At 43.9% G+C, this 22,509-nt stretch overlaps 1 protein-coding gene across 1 annotated transcript in view; it reads left to right on the forward strand.

The window, feature by feature from the left end:
* The first annotated feature begins 8,697 nt into the window (after positions 1-8,697).
* LOC144497189 (ral guanine nucleotide dissociation stimulator-like 1) overlaps positions 8,698-22,509 on the forward strand; it is a 199,094-nt gene continuing 185,282 nt past the window's right edge. The window contains exon 1 of the mRNA XM_078218062.1: positions 8,698-9,052. Within this exon, the coding sequence (XP_078074188.1) occupies positions 9,032-9,052 (21 nt within the window). The 5' untranslated portion in view covers positions 8,698-9,031. The remainder of the gene's footprint in view (positions 9,053-22,509) is intronic.

The raw sequence follows: 22,509 nt of genomic DNA on the forward strand, positions 1-22,509 counted from the left end.
CCCTGCAGTGCAGAAGGAGGCCATTCAGCCCATTGAGTCTGCACCAATAACAATCCCAGCTAGGCCCTATCACCGTAACCCCACATATTTACCCTGGTAATCCCTCTAACCTACGCATCCTGGAACACTAAGGGGCAAGTTAGCATGGCCAATGCACTTAACCCACACATCTTTTGGAGTGTGGAAGGAAACCCACGCAGACACAGGTAGAATGTGCAAACTCTTCACAGACAGTGACCCAAGGCGGGAATCAAACCCAGGTCCCTGGAGCTGTGAGGCAGCAGTGCTAACTGCTGTGCCACCGTGCCGCTCATATGATGGTTCAGCGCTGCACTGAAGCAGCACAATATACTTTAACGAGACAGCGCGAACGTGGTCTGCTTGTCCAGATGTTACATCAGGCGTTACATTAAAAAATGTACAAGTTTTTTTTTGATCTAGAATCAATGAGCAGCGAAGCAGAAGGTCTCTCTTGGGGTAGTTTTGAGGTTGGTATGTTTGAAAACATTCTAATTCAAGTGCTGTAGTTTATGTTAATCCTTACATGCCTCAATAGTGAATTAGGAAAAGTAATTTATTTTAGGTTCTGTTGTGTGACCTTATAAGCCTCAATAACGAAATACATAAATAATTTAATAAGGTAGTTTATGTATCAGGGAAATCAACAAGGCTGTTTTCAGTGGAGGGAGTTGTGTATGCCAGAAATTTTGGAAACAGCTCGTGTTGGGTCACAGGAAAGGTTGTATCAAAAACAGGACCTTTGTCATATGAAGTGGACGTACAAGGAAGCATCGTCCGGAAGCATATGGACAATTTATGAGGACAAGAGTTGTCTCAGCATCCAGTGCTGCCATCTGAAACCATGTTGCCAGCAGGAAATATTGTTGACTATCCCAGCCATGAAGTACCAAGTCAGCCTGTGACAGGTGAGTCTGTCATTCCCATGGAAATGGATGAAGCTGCGTTACGAGTAAATGAGGAGATGCATGGTGTAGTGGTTTCTGCAGAAAACACCCCAGTGGAAGCAGCCCAAACAGAGAAATTATACCGCTCCACTAGGAACTGAAAGAGCAGTTCAAGTCTGAAAGACTCAATTTATCATGGACTGAATGCATGTGTTAATGTTATTAGAAACTGAGTAACTTAATTCTTATCGATGTTTTAAAAAACCTAGAGGGGGAGGGATGTGATGTTTGTCCCCATCATGGAGCAATCTACCAAGAGGGTCACGTGACCTAGATAATCAGTCAGGGACCAGAATGAGGGATCCCCCCTAGCAAACATGGGCTTCTGTAGCAGTTTGATCCTAGGAGCTGAGTGGTAGCCATGAGGCTGCAAGCCTCTGCATTACAGTTATATGTAAACCAACGTTGCAGTTGTTATTTACCTAACTAGTGAACAGGCATAATTACAGCCTTGCACTGCATTGACGATTATGATCTGAGCACCTCAGACTCTGCCATTGTACCTAGAGATGGTTAAACCTTCATCATTAAAACTTGTCCTGTAAGAAGGCTCAACTGTAAGATCCACCTTCTCAACCAGCTGACTGCTCTGACCTCCCATTCCGTCCTTCTCCTAGACAAAACCCACAAACACTTCCATCTAGAAGGACAAGGGCAGCAGGTACACGGGAACACCACCACCTGCAAATTCCCCTCCAAGCCATTCACCATCCTGATTTGGAGATATATCGCCATCCCTTCGCAGTCGCTGGGTCAGAATCCTGGAATTCCCTCCCTTACAGCATTGTGGTTCAACCCACAGCACGTGGACTGCAGCGATTCCAGAAGGCAGCTCACCACCACCTTCTCAAGGGCAACTAGGGATGGACAATAAATGGTGGTCAGCCAGCGACGCCCATGCCCCACGAATGTATAAACAAAAGAAGGAACAATGGCTGGGATTGTCTGGCTACCTTGTAGCATGTTTTCCGACGCTGGAGGCGGCTTGCTATTGGCCGCTGGCAGGATTATTCAATCCCACCGAGGATTGCTGTTTTGTATGGCTCGTCCCCTCAGTGCTGGGAAACCCGTTGTGAGTTTCCCAGCACTTTGCCAGGTCTGGAAGATTCAGTCAGTGGGAAGGACCAGAAAATCCCAACCACTGATTTTTTAAGCACACTCCTTAAATTTCTCTGTTCCTGACCAAAGCTGCTTCCTATTCCTTAATGGTTTCCTACATTTTCCTCCTGCTCTCAGTTTCAGTAATGCTCTAGACACCTCACTATGTGTTTCCTTAATATCTGTTCGACTCAAAATCTTGACTTCTCACAATCCATTTTTATTATGGCATGATCCCTTTCAAAAATGCTATCATCACATTTACTCTAACGCCCTCAAGATCATTATTCTAGAACCCTCAATCTTTCACTCCTTTCCAAACTTCTGCAATAGTGCTTCCGAGTTACACTTTGGTGTCCTATAGGGAAGGAAATCTGCTATCCTTACTTGATCTGGCCTACATCTTCCTCCAGACCTACAGCAGCAATGTGATTCTTAATGTGATGGAGTCATTCCTTGTCCAAGATCCTCCAGTTCTTTATTTCTACCCTTATCTTTTCAAAAATTCTTTGATAGGAAGTGGCAGTGGCTGGAAGACCAGCATTTGTTGCTCATCGCTCATTGCTCTTGAACGAAGTGACTTACTAGGCCGTTTCAAAAGGCAGTTAGGAGTCAATCACATTTAGAATCACATTGCTGCTGTGGGTCTGCAGGGATATGTAGGCCAGACCATGTAAGGATGGCAGATTTGGTGAGCACTGCTGCCTCAGAGCACCAGGGACCCAGGTTCAATTCCTGGCTGGGTCACGGTTTGTGCAGAGTCTACACATTCTCCCCGTGTCTGTGTCGGTTTCCTCCAGGTGCTCCTGTTTCCTCCTGTAACCAGCAAGACATGCTGGTTAGGTGCATTGGCCATGCTAAATTCTCCCTCAGTGTACCCGAACAGGTGCCGGAATATGGCAACTGGGGGATTTTCACAGTAACTTCATTGCAGTGTTGATGTGAACCTACTTGTGATACTCATAAATAAACTTTACCAATGGACATTGATTTTGTTTTTAAATACAAACATCATCCTGCGTCTTGGTCCTCCCTTGATATTTGTGGAATATCACCTCCAATAGCTTCACCTGCGCCCATTTGTTCATCGACAGTCCAGTGCAAAGCATCATCCTTGTTCTTCTTCTTATAAATCGCTAATTTACACTCATCCATTTTCACTATGTCCATGGTATAAAATGGCTGTAAATTCTGGGAGCTTAATTCTGTTGATGTGGAAAAATGGTCAAGTTATATAGTTGTGATCAGATGCATAATAATGCTCCCAGCACTCTGATCTTATACATGCCTTAACCTAATGTGGGAATATATGGCTCACATTAGAAATACAACCAAAATTATTTAAAATGGCTATAATTATTTGGTATATTCTTTAGAGTTGTCTTGTTGTCCTCATTTCATCATTACTGTAGAAAACACTAAGTATAATGTGGGTGGACACATACTTTGCCCCTTTGGACTTATTAAAAATGTGTATCTGTCCTGTGGAAAAGGCTTTCTTAGTTTTAGTTTGCAAGTATGAATGGATAATAAAGCAGCATTTTTCTTGGCTTTTGTGGTTGTTTGCAAATATTTTCTCGGTGGAGCCTTTTGCTAGAACAATGGAAAGTTTTCTTTATGAAAGAGGAAGGGAATAACTAATGTTTAGCCACTAAGAGATGAGTTCATACTCTGTTGGTCTGAGTGGGAGGTATGTATATTTTGGTATATCTTAGTTGGTTAATGGGTGTATTTACAGCACTCAAGCTTATGTGGGGAAACATCTGTTCCCTGAAGTTATGAGTAACTAAGTTTTCAAGAGTCGGATGTTTCTAGGCTTTGCTGTCTGAAGCTGGTAGAATAGGCACTCATCAACAACCTCTGTGTTGTAAAGTACTTCAATTTGTGCGCTGTTGGAAATTTCATTTGGGGTTACAACAGAGTACAGTATTTCAGCCTGCTGTTTTGCTGACTTATAATAACTAAGTATTAATTTTAAATCCCATCGTTGTCTCATCATCAAGGGACGAGTTACATTTACTGCAAAGTAGCTTGTTGTGTAGGGAAGTGCTGGGAAGTTGAGCAATCGTAGATGTAAAAATCATTTGTTTTCAATTGCAGCTAACCGGAACAGTAAAGTTCGATTTGTTGAATGCCATTGTCAGAGGCATTTGTGTGTGTCATTCGCATTTCATACTCCAGTTTGCTCATTAAAATAAAAATAAGATCTGTTCATCTGATTCTGGGTCTTACTGGCTCCTAGGGAGCTGGATTGCCTCAAATGATGTGCTGAACGCATTAGGCAACACATGCACAGGAAGTGCCTCAGCTGGAGCAGCCTCTTGTGATGCGGCAGAGAACTAAGTGTTCCAGCTAGCACATAATGGCAGAGTCCATTTGGAGCAATAGGAGACAGTTGGGCTGGTGTATGGCTGTGAACAACAGGAGAAAAATACACTTCCGTAATCTTATACTTCCAGCTATTTCTGATCTGTGGGATTAAGTCACTGAGATTTCTTGGAATTAAAGTTGAGTTGATACACTGGGGGGCGGGGGGGAGGTGCTTGAGTTTTACTGAGTTCAGCTCTAAATGATACAGCAAAAGCCATGTTTTAGTGCCTGGAGTGTGGCTAACTGCCATTTAGGAAATGAATGTGGATAAGTCATCTAGTGTGTGTGTGTATTTTTCCCCCAAACTGAAATGCTCAATTTCAACTTTACTGCTGGTTTTCATCTTTTGGCAAATCTAAAGGTGACGGGCAAGATCATACATGGCCACAAACATTACAAAAATAAAATACTGCGGGTGTTGCAAATTGGACAATAAAGCCGAAAATGCTTAAAATGCTCAGAGCAGGTCTGGCAGCATCTGTGGAATGAAAACCTCATCACGATCTGGTGTGTGGCTTTCATCAGTGCAAATCTGGTCTTTCTGCAGTTGTTCCTCTCCCTTCCCCTGCCATCCCTTGTCTTTTCTTTTTTCACTCACGAGAGTGGTAAAGTTGGGAGCCGCTTGTCTTTCTAAATATTTTGGTTTGTTTTTGTACAAGAACTATAAAGTTTACTTTAAATGCTGTTTAATTCAGTTGATGTTAGTTTTGTGCTATAAACTGTTATCCACGGTCTTGTGCATTTGTTAATCTAGTTCATTTAAAGTTTTGAAATGTTAACAATTGATTTCTACTTAGCGACCAAGGTGGAAGGTCTTTTGACACAGGGGTTAGTGTCACTGCCTCTCAGCTAGAAGTTCTGGGTTCAAGTCCCACCCCAGGACTTGATGGCCATGGAAGATACGTTCATTATACAACCAAACCATTTGAATGTCAACTTGCAAATCCTTCCAAATGCACCAATGCTGGCAGTAAGAGTGGGACAAACTCCTGGTCAGCCATACTTGATATGGAGTGGCCTGCCCAAGTTTTGGTGATGGACTAGCAACCTGTTCCAGGAATAACTAACAAGGGAAACTGACAACAGTCTGCTTTAGTGTGCGACTTGGTGTGGGAAAAGAATTGACATTCGACCAAATTGGGCAAATGTGAATGAGCAGTAATATTGCTTAAAGTAAAAGTCTAAAGATGTGCAGGTTCGGTTGATTGACCATACTAAATTCATTCTAGTGTCAGGGGATTAGCAGGGTAAATATGTGGGGTTACGGGGTTATGACCTGGTGGGATTGTGATCAGTGCAAAGTCGATGGGCCGAATGGCCTCCTTCTGTACTGTAGGGATTCTATGAAAATTTGACTAGACCCTGTATCACCGAGCATTGTTCTGATTTAAGAGCCAATTGGTTTTGGGGCATGTCCTATTGTGACATTTCCAGATACTCATAGAATCATAGGATCCCTATAGTGCAGAAGGAGGCCATTCAGCCCATCGAGACTGCACTGACCACAAACCCACCTAGGCCCTATTCCAGCAACCCCACATATTTACCCTGTTAATCGCCTGACACTAGGATCAATTTATCATGTCCAATCCACACATCTTTGGACTGTGGGAGGAAACTGGAGCACCTGGAGGAAACACACGCAGACACGGGGAGAATGTGCAAACTCCGCACAGTGACCCGAGGCCAGAATTGAACCCGGGTCCCTACCACTGTGAGGCAGCAATGCTAACTATTGTGCCACCATGCCACCCATTTTTAAACTCTATTTCCAAATTGAGTAAATCCCCAAAATTGGCTCCGGTAGAAATGGCAACACAGTGGCTTTGTATTAAACACTTAAATGTTTGGGACTTTTTGTGACTCAGATCCTAACTGCTTTGGTGCAGCGTTTGAAGTCAGTGCAAGTGAGGTATACTGCATTATGAGGGGCATTAATAGGGTAGATAGGAAGAAACTTTACCTCTTAGTCGAGGGGTCAATAACCAGGGGGCATAGATTTCAGGTAAAGGGCAAGAGATTTGGAGGGGATTTGAGGTAAAAAACTTTCACCCAGAGGGTGGTGGGAATCTGGAACTCACTGCCTGAAAGGGTGACAGAGGCAGAACCCTCACAATATTGATGAAGCATTTAGAAATGCCAAAGTATACAAGGTTTTGGGCCTGATGCTGGAAAATGGGATTAGAACATATAGGTGCTTAATGGCCGGCACAGACACGATGGGTCAGAGATCTTTCTGTGCTGTAAAACTCTATACAGTAAGAAGTCTAACAACACCAGGCTAAAGTCCAACAGGTTTATTTGGTAGCAAACGCTACTAGCGTTCGGAGCGTGCTGCTCCCTCGTCTGATCTCCCACTCCACCTGACGAAGAAGCAGCGCTCCGAAAGCTAGTGGCGTTTGCTACCAAATAAACCTGTTGGACTTTAACCTGGTGTTGTCAGACTTCTTACTGTGTTTACCCCAGTCCAAGGCCGGCATCTCCACATGAAAACTCTATAGCCAGAATTTTACCAGCCCACCTGCCACGGGAGTTGGAGTGGGAGAGGGGCGGAGCATGGGAAGGTCTGTTGACCTCGGCGGGATTTTAAGGTTTCAGAAAAAGTGAGGCGAGATTTTCCGGGCACGCTTGCCCCAAGGCCGGAAAATCCCATCTGAGGTCAATGGAACTTTACATGGTCCGTGTCCCTCCCTCCCCATGGCGGGAGGGACAGAAAACCTCCGCCCTATGACTCTATTACCTGGTACTTGATTCTTTTGAATGCATTTTTATGCATTCGGGGTGGCACAGCAGCACAGTGGTTAGTATGGCTGCCTCACAGCGCCAGGGACCTGGGTTTGATTTCCGGTTTGGGTCACTGTCTGTGTGGAGTCTGCACGTTCTCCATGTGTCTGCATGGGTTTCCTCCGGGCGCTCCGGTTTCCATCCACAGTCTGAAAGACATGCTGGTTAGGTGCATTGACCATGCTAAATTCTCTCTGTGTACCCGAACAGGCGCCGGAGTGTGGCAACTTGGGGATTTTCACAGTAACATCATTGTAGTGTTAATGTAAACCTTGTGACTAATAAATAAACTTTATAAATTAATTCCTGTTCCTAGCAGAATAAATTAGGGATATCATTTATTTGGTGAAAAGAATGAATGTCAAGCTCAATATCTGTTTTAAATTACAGTGCCTTGGTGGGACATCACAAATTTTCAGATTGTCAAGCTCCTTTAAGGTTGTTGTATTCTGGCTCTTCTTAAAAGTGTTCGTAGAATCACACCGCACTGAAGTAGGTCATGGTTATTGTAGTACCTTCCTAAAAGAACTATCCAAATCGTCCCAATCCTTTGCAACTTCCCCATAACTCTGTTTTTTTTTTCCATTTTCAAGAATATATCCAATTCCAGTTTAAAAGTGTGTGCTTTATTTGTCATAATATATTCAAATGTTGGCAGACTAGATGTGCAATATTCAAGGAATCCTAGATATGAAGTGGGGCAGAGCTTTGAATGTTGCTTTCATGGAATGATATCTGTTCAGTGTTTTTGTAGCTTGATCGTAAGCTTGACCTTATTGGTTGTGGGTGGGGTGGAAAAAGAAAAAAGAATTACTGACATAAACCAGTGCAGTAGCAACTGTGAGGAAAAAGCACATCCATGCAGAGTCCAGGCATGGTTTAGATCCTGCAATGCCTTCAGATTGAACAAAATAGTCTGTTTTTAAGTTATTCATTTCATTAGAGAGAGAGTTATTTGGCTGCCTAGGATGTGTGTGTTTATAATTGAGTTATAATTGTTCATTTACATTGAGTCTGAATGAGATTTGCCCATTGCCAAAATCTGCAGGTACACTGATTAACCCAACTTTGAAAGAAAGACATTAAAGTCCTCATTATCGACTCAACTTTCTCTGGAAGCATAGCAAGTCCCCAAACTTTGTTTTTTACACTTGGGAAATGACAGCAACGCTTAGGAATGTTTTGCTATTTTGAAATTGCCTCTTTTCTTTTCCAGTGAAGTCTGTGACGAGCTGTTGAGAATTCAATTTTGTTTACAATTGAATAACTTGATAGATATCTTTTTAATCTGTCGAATGTGGACTTTTTGGCTTAAGGGTTACTTGGATGTATCAAGACAAAAGCTAGAACAACAAAGAAGTGCTTGTGTCAAATCTGAAAAGGCTGCTGCAAATCTGGAGTAGTTTCTTGGCACAGCCAAGTTAGCTGCTTTTCTCTCTCTCTCTCCACTGCACCCCCCCCCCCCCCTCCTCCAGAGCAGGAGTCACACAGTCTGTGTGGGAGCATGATGCAGATTAAACCAGCTCAGCAGCTCACTTCCGTCAATTGTTGCTGAACATCTCCTTCGTTAACATCGGGCAAGGGAATTCATCTTCCCCCTCATCCAAGGACGGGCATCGTGCGAGCACTCTGCAATTTGGTCCTAGGTCTGCGCAGATTTCGACCTTCAGCGGGGAGAGTGGAAGGTCTGAACTCGGAGTGGAGTAACCTGCTGGATCTCAGCTGTGACCTGGAGGATGACTTTCCCAAGAGCCACTGTATCTGCTTCTCACCATGGTTCACCTTGAGGCAAATGCAAAATATGGTCCAGAAGAATGGCTTATTTTCCTTTGTTGGTTAGTATATGTTGGCTTAAATGGAATGGGAGAGAGGGAAAAGTAGTTGGAGAAGAGTGCGTTCTGAGTGTTTTTCTAGCAGCTATTTTTATATACAAAACTTGAAATGGACTGTGCATTTTAAAAGTGGAAATATATAATGAGGCTTTGTATAAACAGAACTGCTGCTTTTTGAGATATTTGAACACATGCATCCGCATTTTTCCTTATTTAAATTGGGAATGTCGCATATAAAGTAAAGCAAAATATTTCGCCCTGCGCGGTTCCTTCAATGTGTCATCAAGAAGGTACAGGTAATGTTAAAAATCAGCGTTGGGCTGAGGGCTGATTCCCCAGAGGAGGCATGTTTCCGCTGACTTGCACTGGAGCCAGGTCAGGTTCTGCGTTAGACCCAAACTTGCGAGGTGAAACCACTGGGTGGGTCAGGGGCGCAGATTCCCTGCTTCATCAGGGGACTGGGCATGCTTTGACTTCTCATTCGGTGGCAAGTGATTAACCTGTTACCCTGTGACCCGCACGGCAAGGTTTTCAATGACTCGTAAAGCAAGTTCACGTCGGTATGGGCTGGTTGGTGTGTTTTGCAGCAGAGCTCCTGACAGTCGGCTTTTTTTACAGGCTGGTTAGACCAGTGTATTCGCATTCATGCACCGCTCAGGTTGCTGCATATCCATGCCACCCAGATGTGTTCTGGGTGTGTAGACAGTCCTCACTGAAATCAGGGAAATCCTGTTGGAGGCAATCCCCTCATTTCATTCACCTGCACAGTAAATGTTTAACGGGCCACTGTTGAATTACTAACATCTTTTACTAGCAAAGAATCACTGTGACTTGACCTTATATATATATAGCTATGGTCTTTTCCCCAGGGCAGGGGGGTCCAAAACTAGAGGGCATAGGTTTAAAGTGCGAGAGGAAAGATTTAAAAGGGACCTGAGGGGCAACTTTTTCACATAGAGGGTGGAATGTATGTGGAATGAGCTGTCCTGACGTGGAGATGCCGGCGTTGGACTGGGGTGAACACAGTAAGAGTTTTAACAACACCAGGTTAAAGTCCAACAGATTTATCTGGTAGCAAATGCCATTAGCTTTTGGAGCGCTGCTCCTTCTTCAGATGGAGTGGATATCTGCTCACCATGAGCAGATATCCACTCCATCTGAGGAAGGAGCAGTGCTCCGAAAGCTAATGGCATTTGCTACCAAATAAACCTGTTGGACTTTAACCTGGTGTTGTTAAAACTCTTACTGTGGAATGAGCTGCCAGAGGAGTGGTAGAGACAGGTACAATTACAACATTTAAAACACATTTGGACAGGTACATGGATAAAAAAGTTTTAAAGGGATATGGGCTAAACACAAGCAAATAGGACAAGGTCAGTCAGCATGAACGAGTTGATCCAAAGGGCCTGTTTCCATGCTGCATACCTCTCTCTCTCGATATATATATATATATATATATCTAGATTAACAAACACAACACACAAAAAATCAGCTGGCAGTATATTTGAACCCACCATTGGGTTCAAATATCTCAAATGGGGGTCGACCTGGAACTAGTATCTGGTATACCAAACTGTTATAAATGTTTAAGGCAGAGGTAGATAGATTCTTGTTCGGCAAGGGAATCAAAGGTTACCGAGAGGTAGATGGGAATGTAGAACTGCAAACACAAGCAGAGCGGTCATGATCTTGTTGAAAGACCAAGCAGGCTCAAGGGCCGACTTGCCTGCACTTACTCCAGTTTTGCAGCTTCATGGAGGTATTTACTTCTTTGGTGGCTCCAAGCTTGTGTGTAAATGTGCAGCAATGGACATAACTGTTGGAGACACCCTCCCTCAGGGAGGGGATGATATCGATGATGTGTACATTTAATATGGGGCATTGTTTAAGAATTTCCACTAATGTTAAGCAATAGTTCTGCATGTATGAGAGGCATGTTGAAAAATGATGGAATAAAATGAACCCAGTATTTTATCTACTGTTTTGTTTTGGTTAATCTGACTTTGTTTTAGGCTTGCGGCCATGATGATATCACTATTTATTGGGTTCCTTTCTGGAGGCTGGAGTTGGAAGGCTTTGTAGGCTTGTTGTCTGTGAACCAGGCGCACAAAGATTTCCTGCCGCACTATCATTCTTCAGACTGCCAAAGAATTGAAGGAGTTTTTAATTTGGAAAGTACTCTACCAGATGGTTCACGGGGGCAGGGGAGAGAGGATCAACCTGAAATAGTGCACAGTTTGCTATTTCAGGAAATTATGGAAAAGGGCTTGTGTCTTGTGTGCCGAACCATGACCTGGTTTGTGCTGACTCTGTTGCAGTGCTTCCTGTGAAATGTCTCTTGCAGGTCTTAAATGTAAAAGTTAATCGCGTACTCCTTTAAAGTACCGAATCAGTCGGATATTTCTGACGGGTGCTTGTGTATAGAATTTCACATTCAGCCTTCTCGTGTGTGAATAAGTCACAAACTGTTCCAACTTGGCACCATTTCCGAAAGCCATCTAATCAGTGGGGAATAAACTCTTAATAATGCAGCTCTTGAACCCTAGAGGCCGACCTGTGACGCAAAGAACTATGCACGCTTCCTAGCATTCCGGCTCCATGTGACAGCAGATTTGTAAACGGCTGATGAGATGCAAATCTGAACTATCCACTCCGTCAGTTTGATTTTGGATTCTACCTGTGACGGGTAAGGTCTCAAGTTTCAGATTTCGAGTATCTGGGGTTCAGCTGCTTTTAAGCTGATCTTTCATCCTGGAGCCTCAAGTACCAGTAAACATCTGCGTGTCTGCAAAAAGAGGTTGGGTTGCATCGAGGCTGAGGGAGGGCATGTTTGCAGCAAAATATTTGCAATCCTTACAAGACCTTGTCATGTGGAGCAGGAAATACAATGGAGGGCCTTTGATTCAGGTTGTCAACCCTCCAGGATTGGCCTGCAGGCTCCAGGGATTGAAGATCAATCTCCAGTGCACTGGCTATGTGAAACTCTGGAGCAAAATCATTAGGACATTAAGAAATATTGTGCCTTAACTGCTGGGCTCCCCAATGTCCGATTTGGGAGCTACCCCCAAGATGTGCTGGGAAATTCCTCTTGGTGGTTCCCAGCTAAGGGTTTACCCAGTAATTGAAGCATAATTTCCCTTGGACAATTGCACTGTGCTGGGAACCATCGGACAAAGTGATTTCAATTATTAGCTCTAGATAGTTCTGCCAGTGTTACACTAATAGTTACACAGAAAAAGTTAGAAGAATTAAAACCACTTCTAACTTCTGCGTTAATTTTAAAGACCCAGGCTGATCCCCGCCCGGGGCTCACCCACACTCCCGCCTGCACTGGGGACTCACTCCCCCACAACTCCCTGACAAACCACCCCCACGGTATTCCCCACCCCCAACTCACTACCTGCACAGGATTCCACAACTCCCCCCACCACAACCGTGACACAACCTGACTCCCGACCTGGATAGGTCTGCCCCAACCTGAACCCCCGACCACCCGACCAATCCGACCCAGCTGGACCCCCCCCACCCTGTGTATCCCAGACCTAACCTACCCCACCCCTTCCCTGACCTGACCTGAATCTCCACCCTCGATCCAACACAACCCCCACCTGACCCTCTGACCCCCAAGCCCCTGATATCTCACCTCCCACCATGTTCGACCTCCCCCTTCCAATGTCCAGTTCCCCGCCACCCCTCAAATGTCATCCACTTACCTTAGACATTTACCTTCTCCCTGGCTTGTCATTTTCAATGCTTTATGGCAGTACGATAAAAAAAAGAGGCATGTCCTCCTTCACTCCTGCTCTGTTAGATTTCGACGCTGGGTCTCAGTGATCGCTGTACTGTCTGGATCTTGCCCACACTGAGTCAAGAAGATTGGCCAAGTCAGGCACAGAAGAAATTTGGCTCAGGTAAGTGCATACAGAGTGGCAATCAAATGCTAATTGTATATTTTTGCCATTTTCTTTGACCTTTTTAGCAGAAATAAAAGTATCAAAAATGGACTGCAGGAGAGGCTGTCTGACAGTCAAGCATGGGTAATGACTCTATTTTCTTTCCAGTTGGTGTAGGAAGCTAATAAATCACAAGGATAGATATGCAGGCATAGAGGTAATAAGGAATGCAAATGGAATTTTGGCATTTATAGCTAAATGAATGGAGTATAAAAGTAAGGAAGTATTGCTGCAACTATACAAGGCATTGCTGAGACCGCACTTGAAATACTATGTACAGTTCTAGTCTCCTTACTTGAGGGAAGATGTAGCGGCATTAGAGGCAGTTCAGAGGAGGTTCACTCGATTGATTCCAGAGATGAGGGGCTTGTCTTATGAAAAGAGATTGGGCCATTTAGTCCAAAACTCTCTAGAGTCCAGAAGAATGAGAGGAGATCTAATTGAGGAATATAAGATGATAAACGGTATTGACAAAACAGAAGCAGATGCTTCCTCTTGTGGAACAATCTAGAATAAGACATCACAGTTTAAGGATAAGGGGTAGCAAATTTGAAACAGAGATGAAGAGAAACTACTTTCTCTGAAAGGGTCATGAATCAGCGGCGGAATTTATTGCCCCAGAGTGCAGTGGATGCTGGGGCATTGAGTAAATTTAAGGATGAGATGGACAAATTTTTAATTAGTAATGGGTTGGAGGGTTATGGAGAATGGGCAGGAAAGTGGAGTTGAGGCCGAGATGAGATCAGCCATGATGGCAGAGCAGGCTCGAGGGGCTGAATTGCCCGCTCCTGCTCCTACTTCTTATGTTGGCTGGAACATGGGGCATGGAGCAAGTGATGTGATGAAACCTCCAGGAATATATTTCATCACAGTTGGCAACCTTTGACTCGTCATAATAATTGGGATAGATTGCTCATCGTCACTGGTGTAATGAGTAGATTTAGCATGTTCGCATTCAATGTACATGTAAGGAACTAACTTAAGCATATAAATTCAGCCTGCCAAACGAAACCCCCCCAAACTGCTTTTGATGAATGTTTAGCAGCTAACGCCTTTTGACTCCTGATTTTAAAATCTGATTACATTTGCTATACTTGTTTCCCGGTAGTTTGTTCAGCTAAAGACGGAGTTGATTGATTTTCGGGGGTACAAGGTGCAAGAGTTAACAAGAGTTGATGGTATTCAGCGAGATGGGGAGGTGGGAGATGGGATTTAATAATGTTTCCCATTCCTCCCTCCACAAGGCTAAGGTTAATGAGTGTCACAGGGCCAGGAAGCACTCAATCCCCAGTCTGTGTTTAGTTACTTTCAGCTGCTGCTGCACTCGGAGTTCGGTTCCATTGTCCAAAACTAGGAAGGGGAAGTTTTTTTTACTGGGGGGTCCCTGTTACTGTTGGAAATCTGCCTGCAAATGTGGAACGAGGTTGAGTATTTGGTTGAAGATTGTGTTGACACTCAATTGTAAGGCTGGCACGCAAACACTGTCAACTGCAAAACTGGGTGGACCCAGCAGGAGTCAGTGGTTCTCAGGGGAGAATATAAAGGAAAATTGTCAAGAAATTGGATGGTTGGGGGTGAGGGGAGTGGGGGAACTGGGCTTTCAGTTCTTCTAGTGAGTACGTCCACTGACTAAGCACATCATTAATCAAGCTGCAGACATGCAAACATAATCACTGCTAATAGTTCTTCCGACCCCTTGATTAATTTTCTCATTTATGAATAACCTTTTTGGAAATAGCTTATAACTGAGGATATCAAATGTTTCAATCTATAAACTATGAAAGGGGAGACTTTCATGCCATAGAGAAGTGGTTTTAAGTATTTCAACATTTTTATCTATCTTTTATCAACCCGATTATCAAATTGTCTGGTCTAATCTGAGGACTGCTTTAACTGTTGGTGAAAAACGAATTGATTCTATACATCCAAACAAATCTGTTTGTTTATTCTATCAGCATTTTGATTGCAATATTTTCTTGCTCAGTGTAAAGGAGTAGATTCCAGCCCTGTAGGCAGCAGTTTGAAGTATTCACATGAATCATAGAATCCCCACAGTGGCCCATTGAGTATGCACCAATTCTCTGACAGAGTGTCTTATCCAGGCCCGCACCACCACTGTATCCCTATAACCCCGCACATTTACCATGGCTAATCCAACCTACACATCTGGGGACATTAAGGGGCGATTTAGCATGGTCAATCCACCTAAGCTGCACATCTTTGGAGTGTGGGAGGAAACCAGATCACCCACAGCAAACACATGCAAACACCAGGGAGAATGTGCACAATCCACGCAGACAAACACCCAAGGCCGGAATTGAACCCAGGGTCCCTCGTGCTGTGCGGCAGCAGTGCTAACCACTGCACCACCATGCCACCCACTATGTTGGAAAGGTTTTTTTTTCCTCCTGTTAAAGTGGCAGTTGGAGCTAACAGAGCAAGAAGGAGCCTGACGTCTTTTGAAGCTGACCCTAGTATTTGCTAAATAGACAGAATTGGAGGACATACACCAGAGCATCAAAATTGCCCGTGGCTTTCTGCCTGACCCCGATACACTTGAAATGAGTGTGGTTCAAATGTGAGCAAATGAAGTTCAAAAGTAAATTTGCCACTGTCCAACTGAATGGTGGAAAAGCTAAATGGTCTATTCTTGTTATACGTATTCACAATTCCAACTATCTCTTCAGTACGTTAGTGACTCCCTCTGTGTCATCTCCCTGTCCACACTCTTGAGGGTTCCTCTGCCTTGTTCTTGCTTGCTCTACCATTTGTTCAGCTACTTCACTCTGGCCCTTTGGGACTTCCTGCCATGTAACCACCGATCCTACTTTCAGGAATCCCCTGAGAGCCCATGGTTTTGACAATGGCCTCATTTTCTTTATGTCTTTCACTCCCTCCCCTTCTGTCTTTCTCCATTACCTTTTCTATTTTCTCTCCTGCTGGGGGTCTCCCTGTTTTACATGAAGTTTCTTGTCCACGAGTGCAATAGAAATGGTGTGGGTTTTGTGAGTCAGTGAAAATATAGACATAGCATTCATGAACTATGGGTTTACCATGCTCATTAGACCGAACCCTGAATATGGCATTGCTTGTACACTGAGATCTGTGCCATGGTAACTGTGAATTGAACCGTTTGGTTAATTATTCCATGAGTCTTCATTGGGCCACAAGTCAGTGCCTTTAAGCAATATGTAAGTTGTTCGCAGACAACTTTGCCTCGACAGAGAACGTAATTCTTTTTCTAGGCTGCAAGTGGTGCTCTTTCCAAACAATGACAGACCAGCAGGGGAGCTCTGTCTGAATTGACACCCTGTATAATTCCTCCCAGAAGAATCTGATGCAATATCATTTGCTTCACGGTTGTGCTTGCAGCTTCTTGTCCAATTTTTAAAAGTGCTTCAGCAAAGTCCTTGATGTGGATGGAAATCAATGAGGGTGGCAGGGGGCCCCATGCCCACCACCAAAACCAAGCACCTTTACCAACCCGATCTCCAGGCGCCCTGAGGGAATTAAGTCCATAATTGGCAGTGGGAACCACGCTGTGTGGGGGGTGGTGGGGCAGTTAATTCCAGAACTTCCACCAGTAGGGCAGAACTTCCACCACGAGAGCAGCCCATAATCCACAGTGCCACTGGGAGAAATGGCTGCTGACTTGGGCCTTCAGCAGGATTCATTGTTGGACCCCTGGAGAAAGATATGTGATGAAAGGTGCCAGTGATGGGTGGGGGAGATGTAATGGAGGAAAGGGAGGGGTTGCCTCTCTGCAGGCACACCTACCACCCCCGCCCCCCCCCCCCCCCCCCCCCCCCCCCCACCACCCCTCCCCCTCCCCACCTGCCCCACATTCCCAATCCCGGGTCCCTTGCCCAGGCACTAAGTGCCTTTGAACAAGGGAAGCTCCTCTCACAACTTGTATGCTGCTAGGATTTGCTTGTCAGTCTCCCGCATGGTGGATCTTCCGCCTAGCGCTGGTTGAATACCAGCAGCGACGGGATGAGGCCCTTAAGTGGCCATTAAGTGCCTCACAAGGGCTTTAATTGATACCAGGATGAGAAGGCCACCTACAAGCCTTTCTCTCCCAGACTTAATCGCTGGGAGGAGGGAAGGCAGTGGGATCTTTCCTCTGCACTGTTCCACTTGATCACACAGCGTGTCTCGGAACTCACTTCATGGAGTGGGAGCATTGAATTCTGCCCTATGTTTTTATTGTGTCTCTTGATATTAATTAAACTGTACTTGATTGCCTTTCCCTCTCTTTCTGTTAGAATTTCCCCTTCCCCTGTCTGGGAAATGCCTTGATAAGCTTTCTGATAATGCAAAATAAAAAAGGTGACCTGAATTCTGCCTTTAAAAGTGAGTCTTGTTATCAGGAGCCCTTTATCTTTTCGTGAAACATTCCCTAAACGTGCGTACTCCCCTTTCCACAGTTGAATGCCACATGGCATTTATTACTGATTCAGCTGGCTGATAACTTTCCCAGGCTTCTGCTAACACTGCTGTGAGCACAACAGCAAGATGGTGTGTATAAGCAGCTCTGGAATCTCCCTCTCATTCCCCTTTCCTCCGTCAGGGAATGGCTGTAGCCTCTGCTCGGAAATCTAACAGTGATGGGAACTTAGGAAAAGGAGAGTCATTCCCAGCACCTTGGGAACTTTCAAATAAGATTTCAAAATGCAATGCACAAGAATTTATTCCAGTCGTGCTATTTTGAAATTGATCTATTTAAATTAATCTACGAGGACAGGTTGGATAAACTCAGTTTGTTCTTACTGGAACGACGGAGGTCCAGTAAGGGGGGGGGCGATCTGATAGAGGTTTACAAGATTATGAGTGGCATGGACAGAGTGGATAGTCAGATGTTCTTTCCTAGGGTTGAAAAGTCAAGTACTAGGGTGCATAGGTTTAAGATGTGTGGGGAAAAGTTCAGAGGAGATGTAGGAGGCAAGGTTTTTACACAAGGGTTGGTGAATGTCTGGAACGTGCTGCCGGGGAGGTGGTGGGAGCAGGTACGATAGAGGTATTTAAGGGGCATCTAGATGAATACATGAATAGGATGGGAATGGAAGGATATGGACTCTGTAAGTGCACACGGTTTTAGTTTAGGATGGCATCATGATCGGCGCAGGCTTGGAGGGCCGAAGGGCCTGTTCCTGTGCTGTACTGTTCTTTGTTCTTTGTTCTATTTTTGACTGTGTGCATGGAAGTTCTAGTATTTCACTCTCCAAGTATTTACTTGGAGAACACAGGACACGAGTAGACCAATTAGTCCCTCAAGCCTATTGCAAGCATACAAAACATGAGCAGACAAAGGCCATTCGAGCATGCTCAACCATTCAGTAAGGTCATGATCTGTTTGTGTTTCAAATTCCACATTCCTATCTACCCCTGATACCCATGAAACCCTTCTCCCTGCCATCCAAGGGATTCGCATTCTAATCAGTATTCTGTAACTTGAGTTTGTGTCTCTGTGCCTTATTTGTGAGCAGATTTCCACTCCATCTGACGAAGGAGCAGCGCTCCGAAAGCTAATGGCATTTGCTACCAAATAAACCTGTTGGACTTTAACCTGGTGTTGTTAAAACTCTTACTTGTGATTTAACCCATGAAGTAAATTCTAGTAAATCTATTTTGCAGTCCAATACATCCTTCCTAAGGTGTGGGGCCCAAAACTGTTCACATTGTTCCAGGAGTAGTCTAGCCAGAGTTTTGTATAGCTGTGGCATAACATCTATCCCCTTGTATTTTAATCCTCTAGATGTTAAAGCCAACTTTCCATTATCCTTTTTGATTATCTTTGGTACCTGTTTGTGACATTTGTTTGCACCCCCCAAGTCTCTTTTCCTTCCACCGTTTCTGGCATTTCACCACTTTGTACTTGATTCTGTCCTTCTCAGGTCCAAAGTGGATGAACCTCACATTTTTCTAAATTGAAATACATTTTCAACTACTTTGCCCAATTCACTTAATCCAGTAATGTCTCTTAATTTTGTGCTTCCATCTATATTGGTAACAATGCCACCTATATTTTTGTCATTGGCAAACTTAGGTGTGTGAATTTCTATCCCATCATCCAAACAGTTAAATAAAGGCAGTGGATAGTTGAGGGCCTAACACACAAATCACATCTTCCACTTGTAGGACCTGCCCATTATCTGTCCCCTATCTGTCTCCTTCCGCTCATGGTGTGGAGATGCCGGCGTTGGACTGGGGTAAACACAGTAAGACGTTTAACAACACCAGGTTAAAGTCCAACAGGTTTATTTGGTACAAAAGCCACACAAGCTTTCGGAGCTCCAAGCCCCTTCTTCAGATGAGTGGGAACTCACTCACCTGAAGAAGGGGCTTGGAGCTCCGAAAGCTTGTGTGGCTTTTGCTACCAAATAAACCTGTTGGACTTTAACTTGGTGTTGTTAAACTTCTTATTGTCCTTCCACTCAGCCAGTTTTCCAACCAGCTCAATACTTTTTCTTCAATTCCATGAGCTTCAACTTTACCCAAAAAATCTTTTATGAGGTAATTTAACAAATGGCTTTGAACGTCCATCGTGCCATCCATCGATATCCCCTGTCCACTACTTTTAGTCATTTCTTGAAAAATTGCAATCATGACTGAGCCTTTGCAAATCCAAACTGGCTCTCTCTGATCAGCTGAAAGTTTTTAAGACTTTCAGTCACTCTATCGGATAATTATAGAATCTAGCATTTTTTTTAACCAACAGATGTTGGGCTAACTGGTCTAAAATTTGCTGGTTTCTCTTTCTTAGCTTTCTCAAATAGCAGAGCAATGTGCACACTTGCCAATCTAGAATGGTTCCCAAATGGAGAGAATTTGGGAAGATTATAGTTAGGCCATTTGTAGTGTTCTCTTCGACTTCGTTTTCAAATACCCTGGGATCAAAAACATCTGGTCCAGGGGATTTGCTAGCTTTTAGTGCCAATATTTTCATCATTCCTGTTATTTTGTTTACATTAATCTTGGTGAGCCCCCCCTCCCTGATTCAATTTTGTTTCCTCGGTACGTCTGAAATGCTCTCTTCTTCTTCCTAACTGTTGTTCCCTTATTTTCACTGACAATGTCACCACTATTAATGAAAGGATCCTTCCTTGTTCCATATCAATTGTTTTTTTTCCTAACAATTGTAAAAATGTTTTCTGAATTCAAAAAACGTTTTGATGCCCTTTGCAAATTTTTTCATTGTCTTCTTTTGTAGCTCTTACTTTCTGTTTTATCACCTTTTTGCCGGTTTTTGCACCCCTCTCAGATCTGTCTTTTCCTACTAGATTTTGTGTTTTTGTACAGCTTGCTTTTCCTTTCAATTTTGTGTTCCCCACTTCCCTCTTTTTAAAAAATGTGTTTACAGAATGCGGACGTCACTGACTGGGCCAGCATTTTTGATTTGATTTATTATTGTCACATGTATTGGGATACAGTGAAAAGTATTATTTCTTGCGCGCTATACAGACAAAGCATACTGTTCATTGAATACATAGGGCAGAAGGAAAGGAGAGGGCGCAGAATGTTGTATCACAGTCATAGCTAGGGTGTAGAGAATGATTAGCTTCATATATAGTAGGTCCATTCAAAAGTCTGACAGCAGCAGGGAAGAAGCTGTTCTTGAGTCAGTTGGTACGTGACCTCAGACTTTTGTATCTTTTTCCTGACAGAAGAAGGGTTATTGCCCAATGGATAATTGCCCTTGAACTATGTGATTGGTGGCCATTTCAGAGGACATTTAAGAGTTAACCACATGATCTGGAGTCACATATAGATCAGACCAAGTAAGGATTTTGTTCCCTATGGACTTCAGTGAACGAAATGGGTTTTTACGATAATCGACAATGGTTTCATGGTCACCATTAGACTTTTAATTCCAGATTTTATTTTTATTGAATCCTAATGCCACCATCATCTCACCATCATGGTGGGATTCGATTACGAGGCCTGGACCTCTGGATTACTAGTCCAGTGACAATACCACTACGCTAGCGCCTCCTAGTGCCTCCCCTGCTTAATCATATATAGTTCTTTTTTTGGCAAGTAGTCTTGTGCCTTGGGCAACAATTTATATTACACCAAATTATTTTGTGAATACTTTCTTCTGACCTTATGATTTTTTACTCATTAACAGATCTGTCCAATTTACAGTGGACAGTCTCATTAAATTGAAGTCAGGCTTGCCTAAATCTAGAATTTAAGCTGTTTCATGTTTCCCACTTTCAGATATTATTAAAATGTAAGTGACTTCAGATTGGGTGTACTTAAATTTAGTCAGACAAAAGAAAGTAAAATGATCCATTATTTGAGAACAATGTGTTAATGGGCAGTGGGCGGCATGGTGGCACAGTGGTTAGCACTGCTGCCTCACAGCTCCAGGGACCTGAGTTCGATTCCCAGCTTGGGTGACTGTGTGAAATTTACACCTTCTCCCTGTGTCTGCATGGGTTTTCTCCGGGTGCTCCTGTTTCCTCCCACACTCCAAAGATGTGTGGGTTAGGTTGATTGGCCATACTAAATTGTCCATAGTGTCTTGGGATGTGTAGGTTAGAGGGATTAGTGGGGTCATTGTGTGGGGTTGTGAGGATAGGGCTTGGGGTGGGATTGTTGTCGGTATAGACTCGATGGACCGAATGGCCTCCTTCTGCACTGTAGGGTTTCTATGATTTCTATGAATGATTAAGCAGAAATGCTTTCTGGGTATGTGTTGTACTTAGACCATTAAAATCACCTTTTCTCCTCACTATCTGTTTTCTAGCTCCACCCATCTATTTTCACCTGTCCCAAATTGTGTAGTTTTCTGTCCCGCTTGGATTTGTTGCCTGGATCTGTTTCCAAGCAGTCTACCGATGCTCCTCTACTGCAGTTGGATCTGACAATATGAACAACAAAGCATGAGTGTGAGGATGTCATGAAGTCATGGAGGTCTACAGCACAGAAAAATGCCCTTCAGCCCATCGAGTCTGTGCTGGTTAAAGGCAAACCATCCAATTTTTCTAATCCCATTTTCCAGCTCTTGGTCCATAACCTTGCATGCCTTGGTATCACAAGTGCACATCTAAATGCTTCTTAAATGTTATGAGGGTCTCTGCCACCACCACCCTTTCAGGCAGTGAGTTTCAGACTCCGACCACCCTCTGGGTGAAGATGTTTTTCCTCACATCCCCTCTCCTGGCCCTTACCTTAAATCTGTGCCCCTTGGTCATTGATCCCTCCACCGAATAGAAAAGTTTCTTCCTGTCCACTTTATCTATGCCCCTCATAATCTTATACATCTTAATCAAGTCCCCGCTCAGTTCCCTCTGCTCCAAGGAAAACAATCCCAGCCTATCCAATCTCTTTTCATAGCTAAAACTCTCCAGGCCAGATAATATCCTGGTAATCTCCTCTGCACCCTTTCCAATGCTATCACATCCCTCCTAGGGCAGCCCGGTGGCACAGTGGTTAGCAATGCTGCCTCATAGCGCCAGTGACCCGGGTTTGCTTCCCGGCTTGGGTCACTGTCTGTGTGGA

The sequence above is a fragment of the Mustelus asterias genome, chromosome 8 (assembly GCF_964213995.1).
Source record: "Mustelus asterias chromosome 8, sMusAst1.hap1.1, whole genome shotgun sequence".
NCBI lineage: Eukaryota > Metazoa > Chordata > Chondrichthyes > Carcharhiniformes > Triakidae > Mustelus > Mustelus asterias.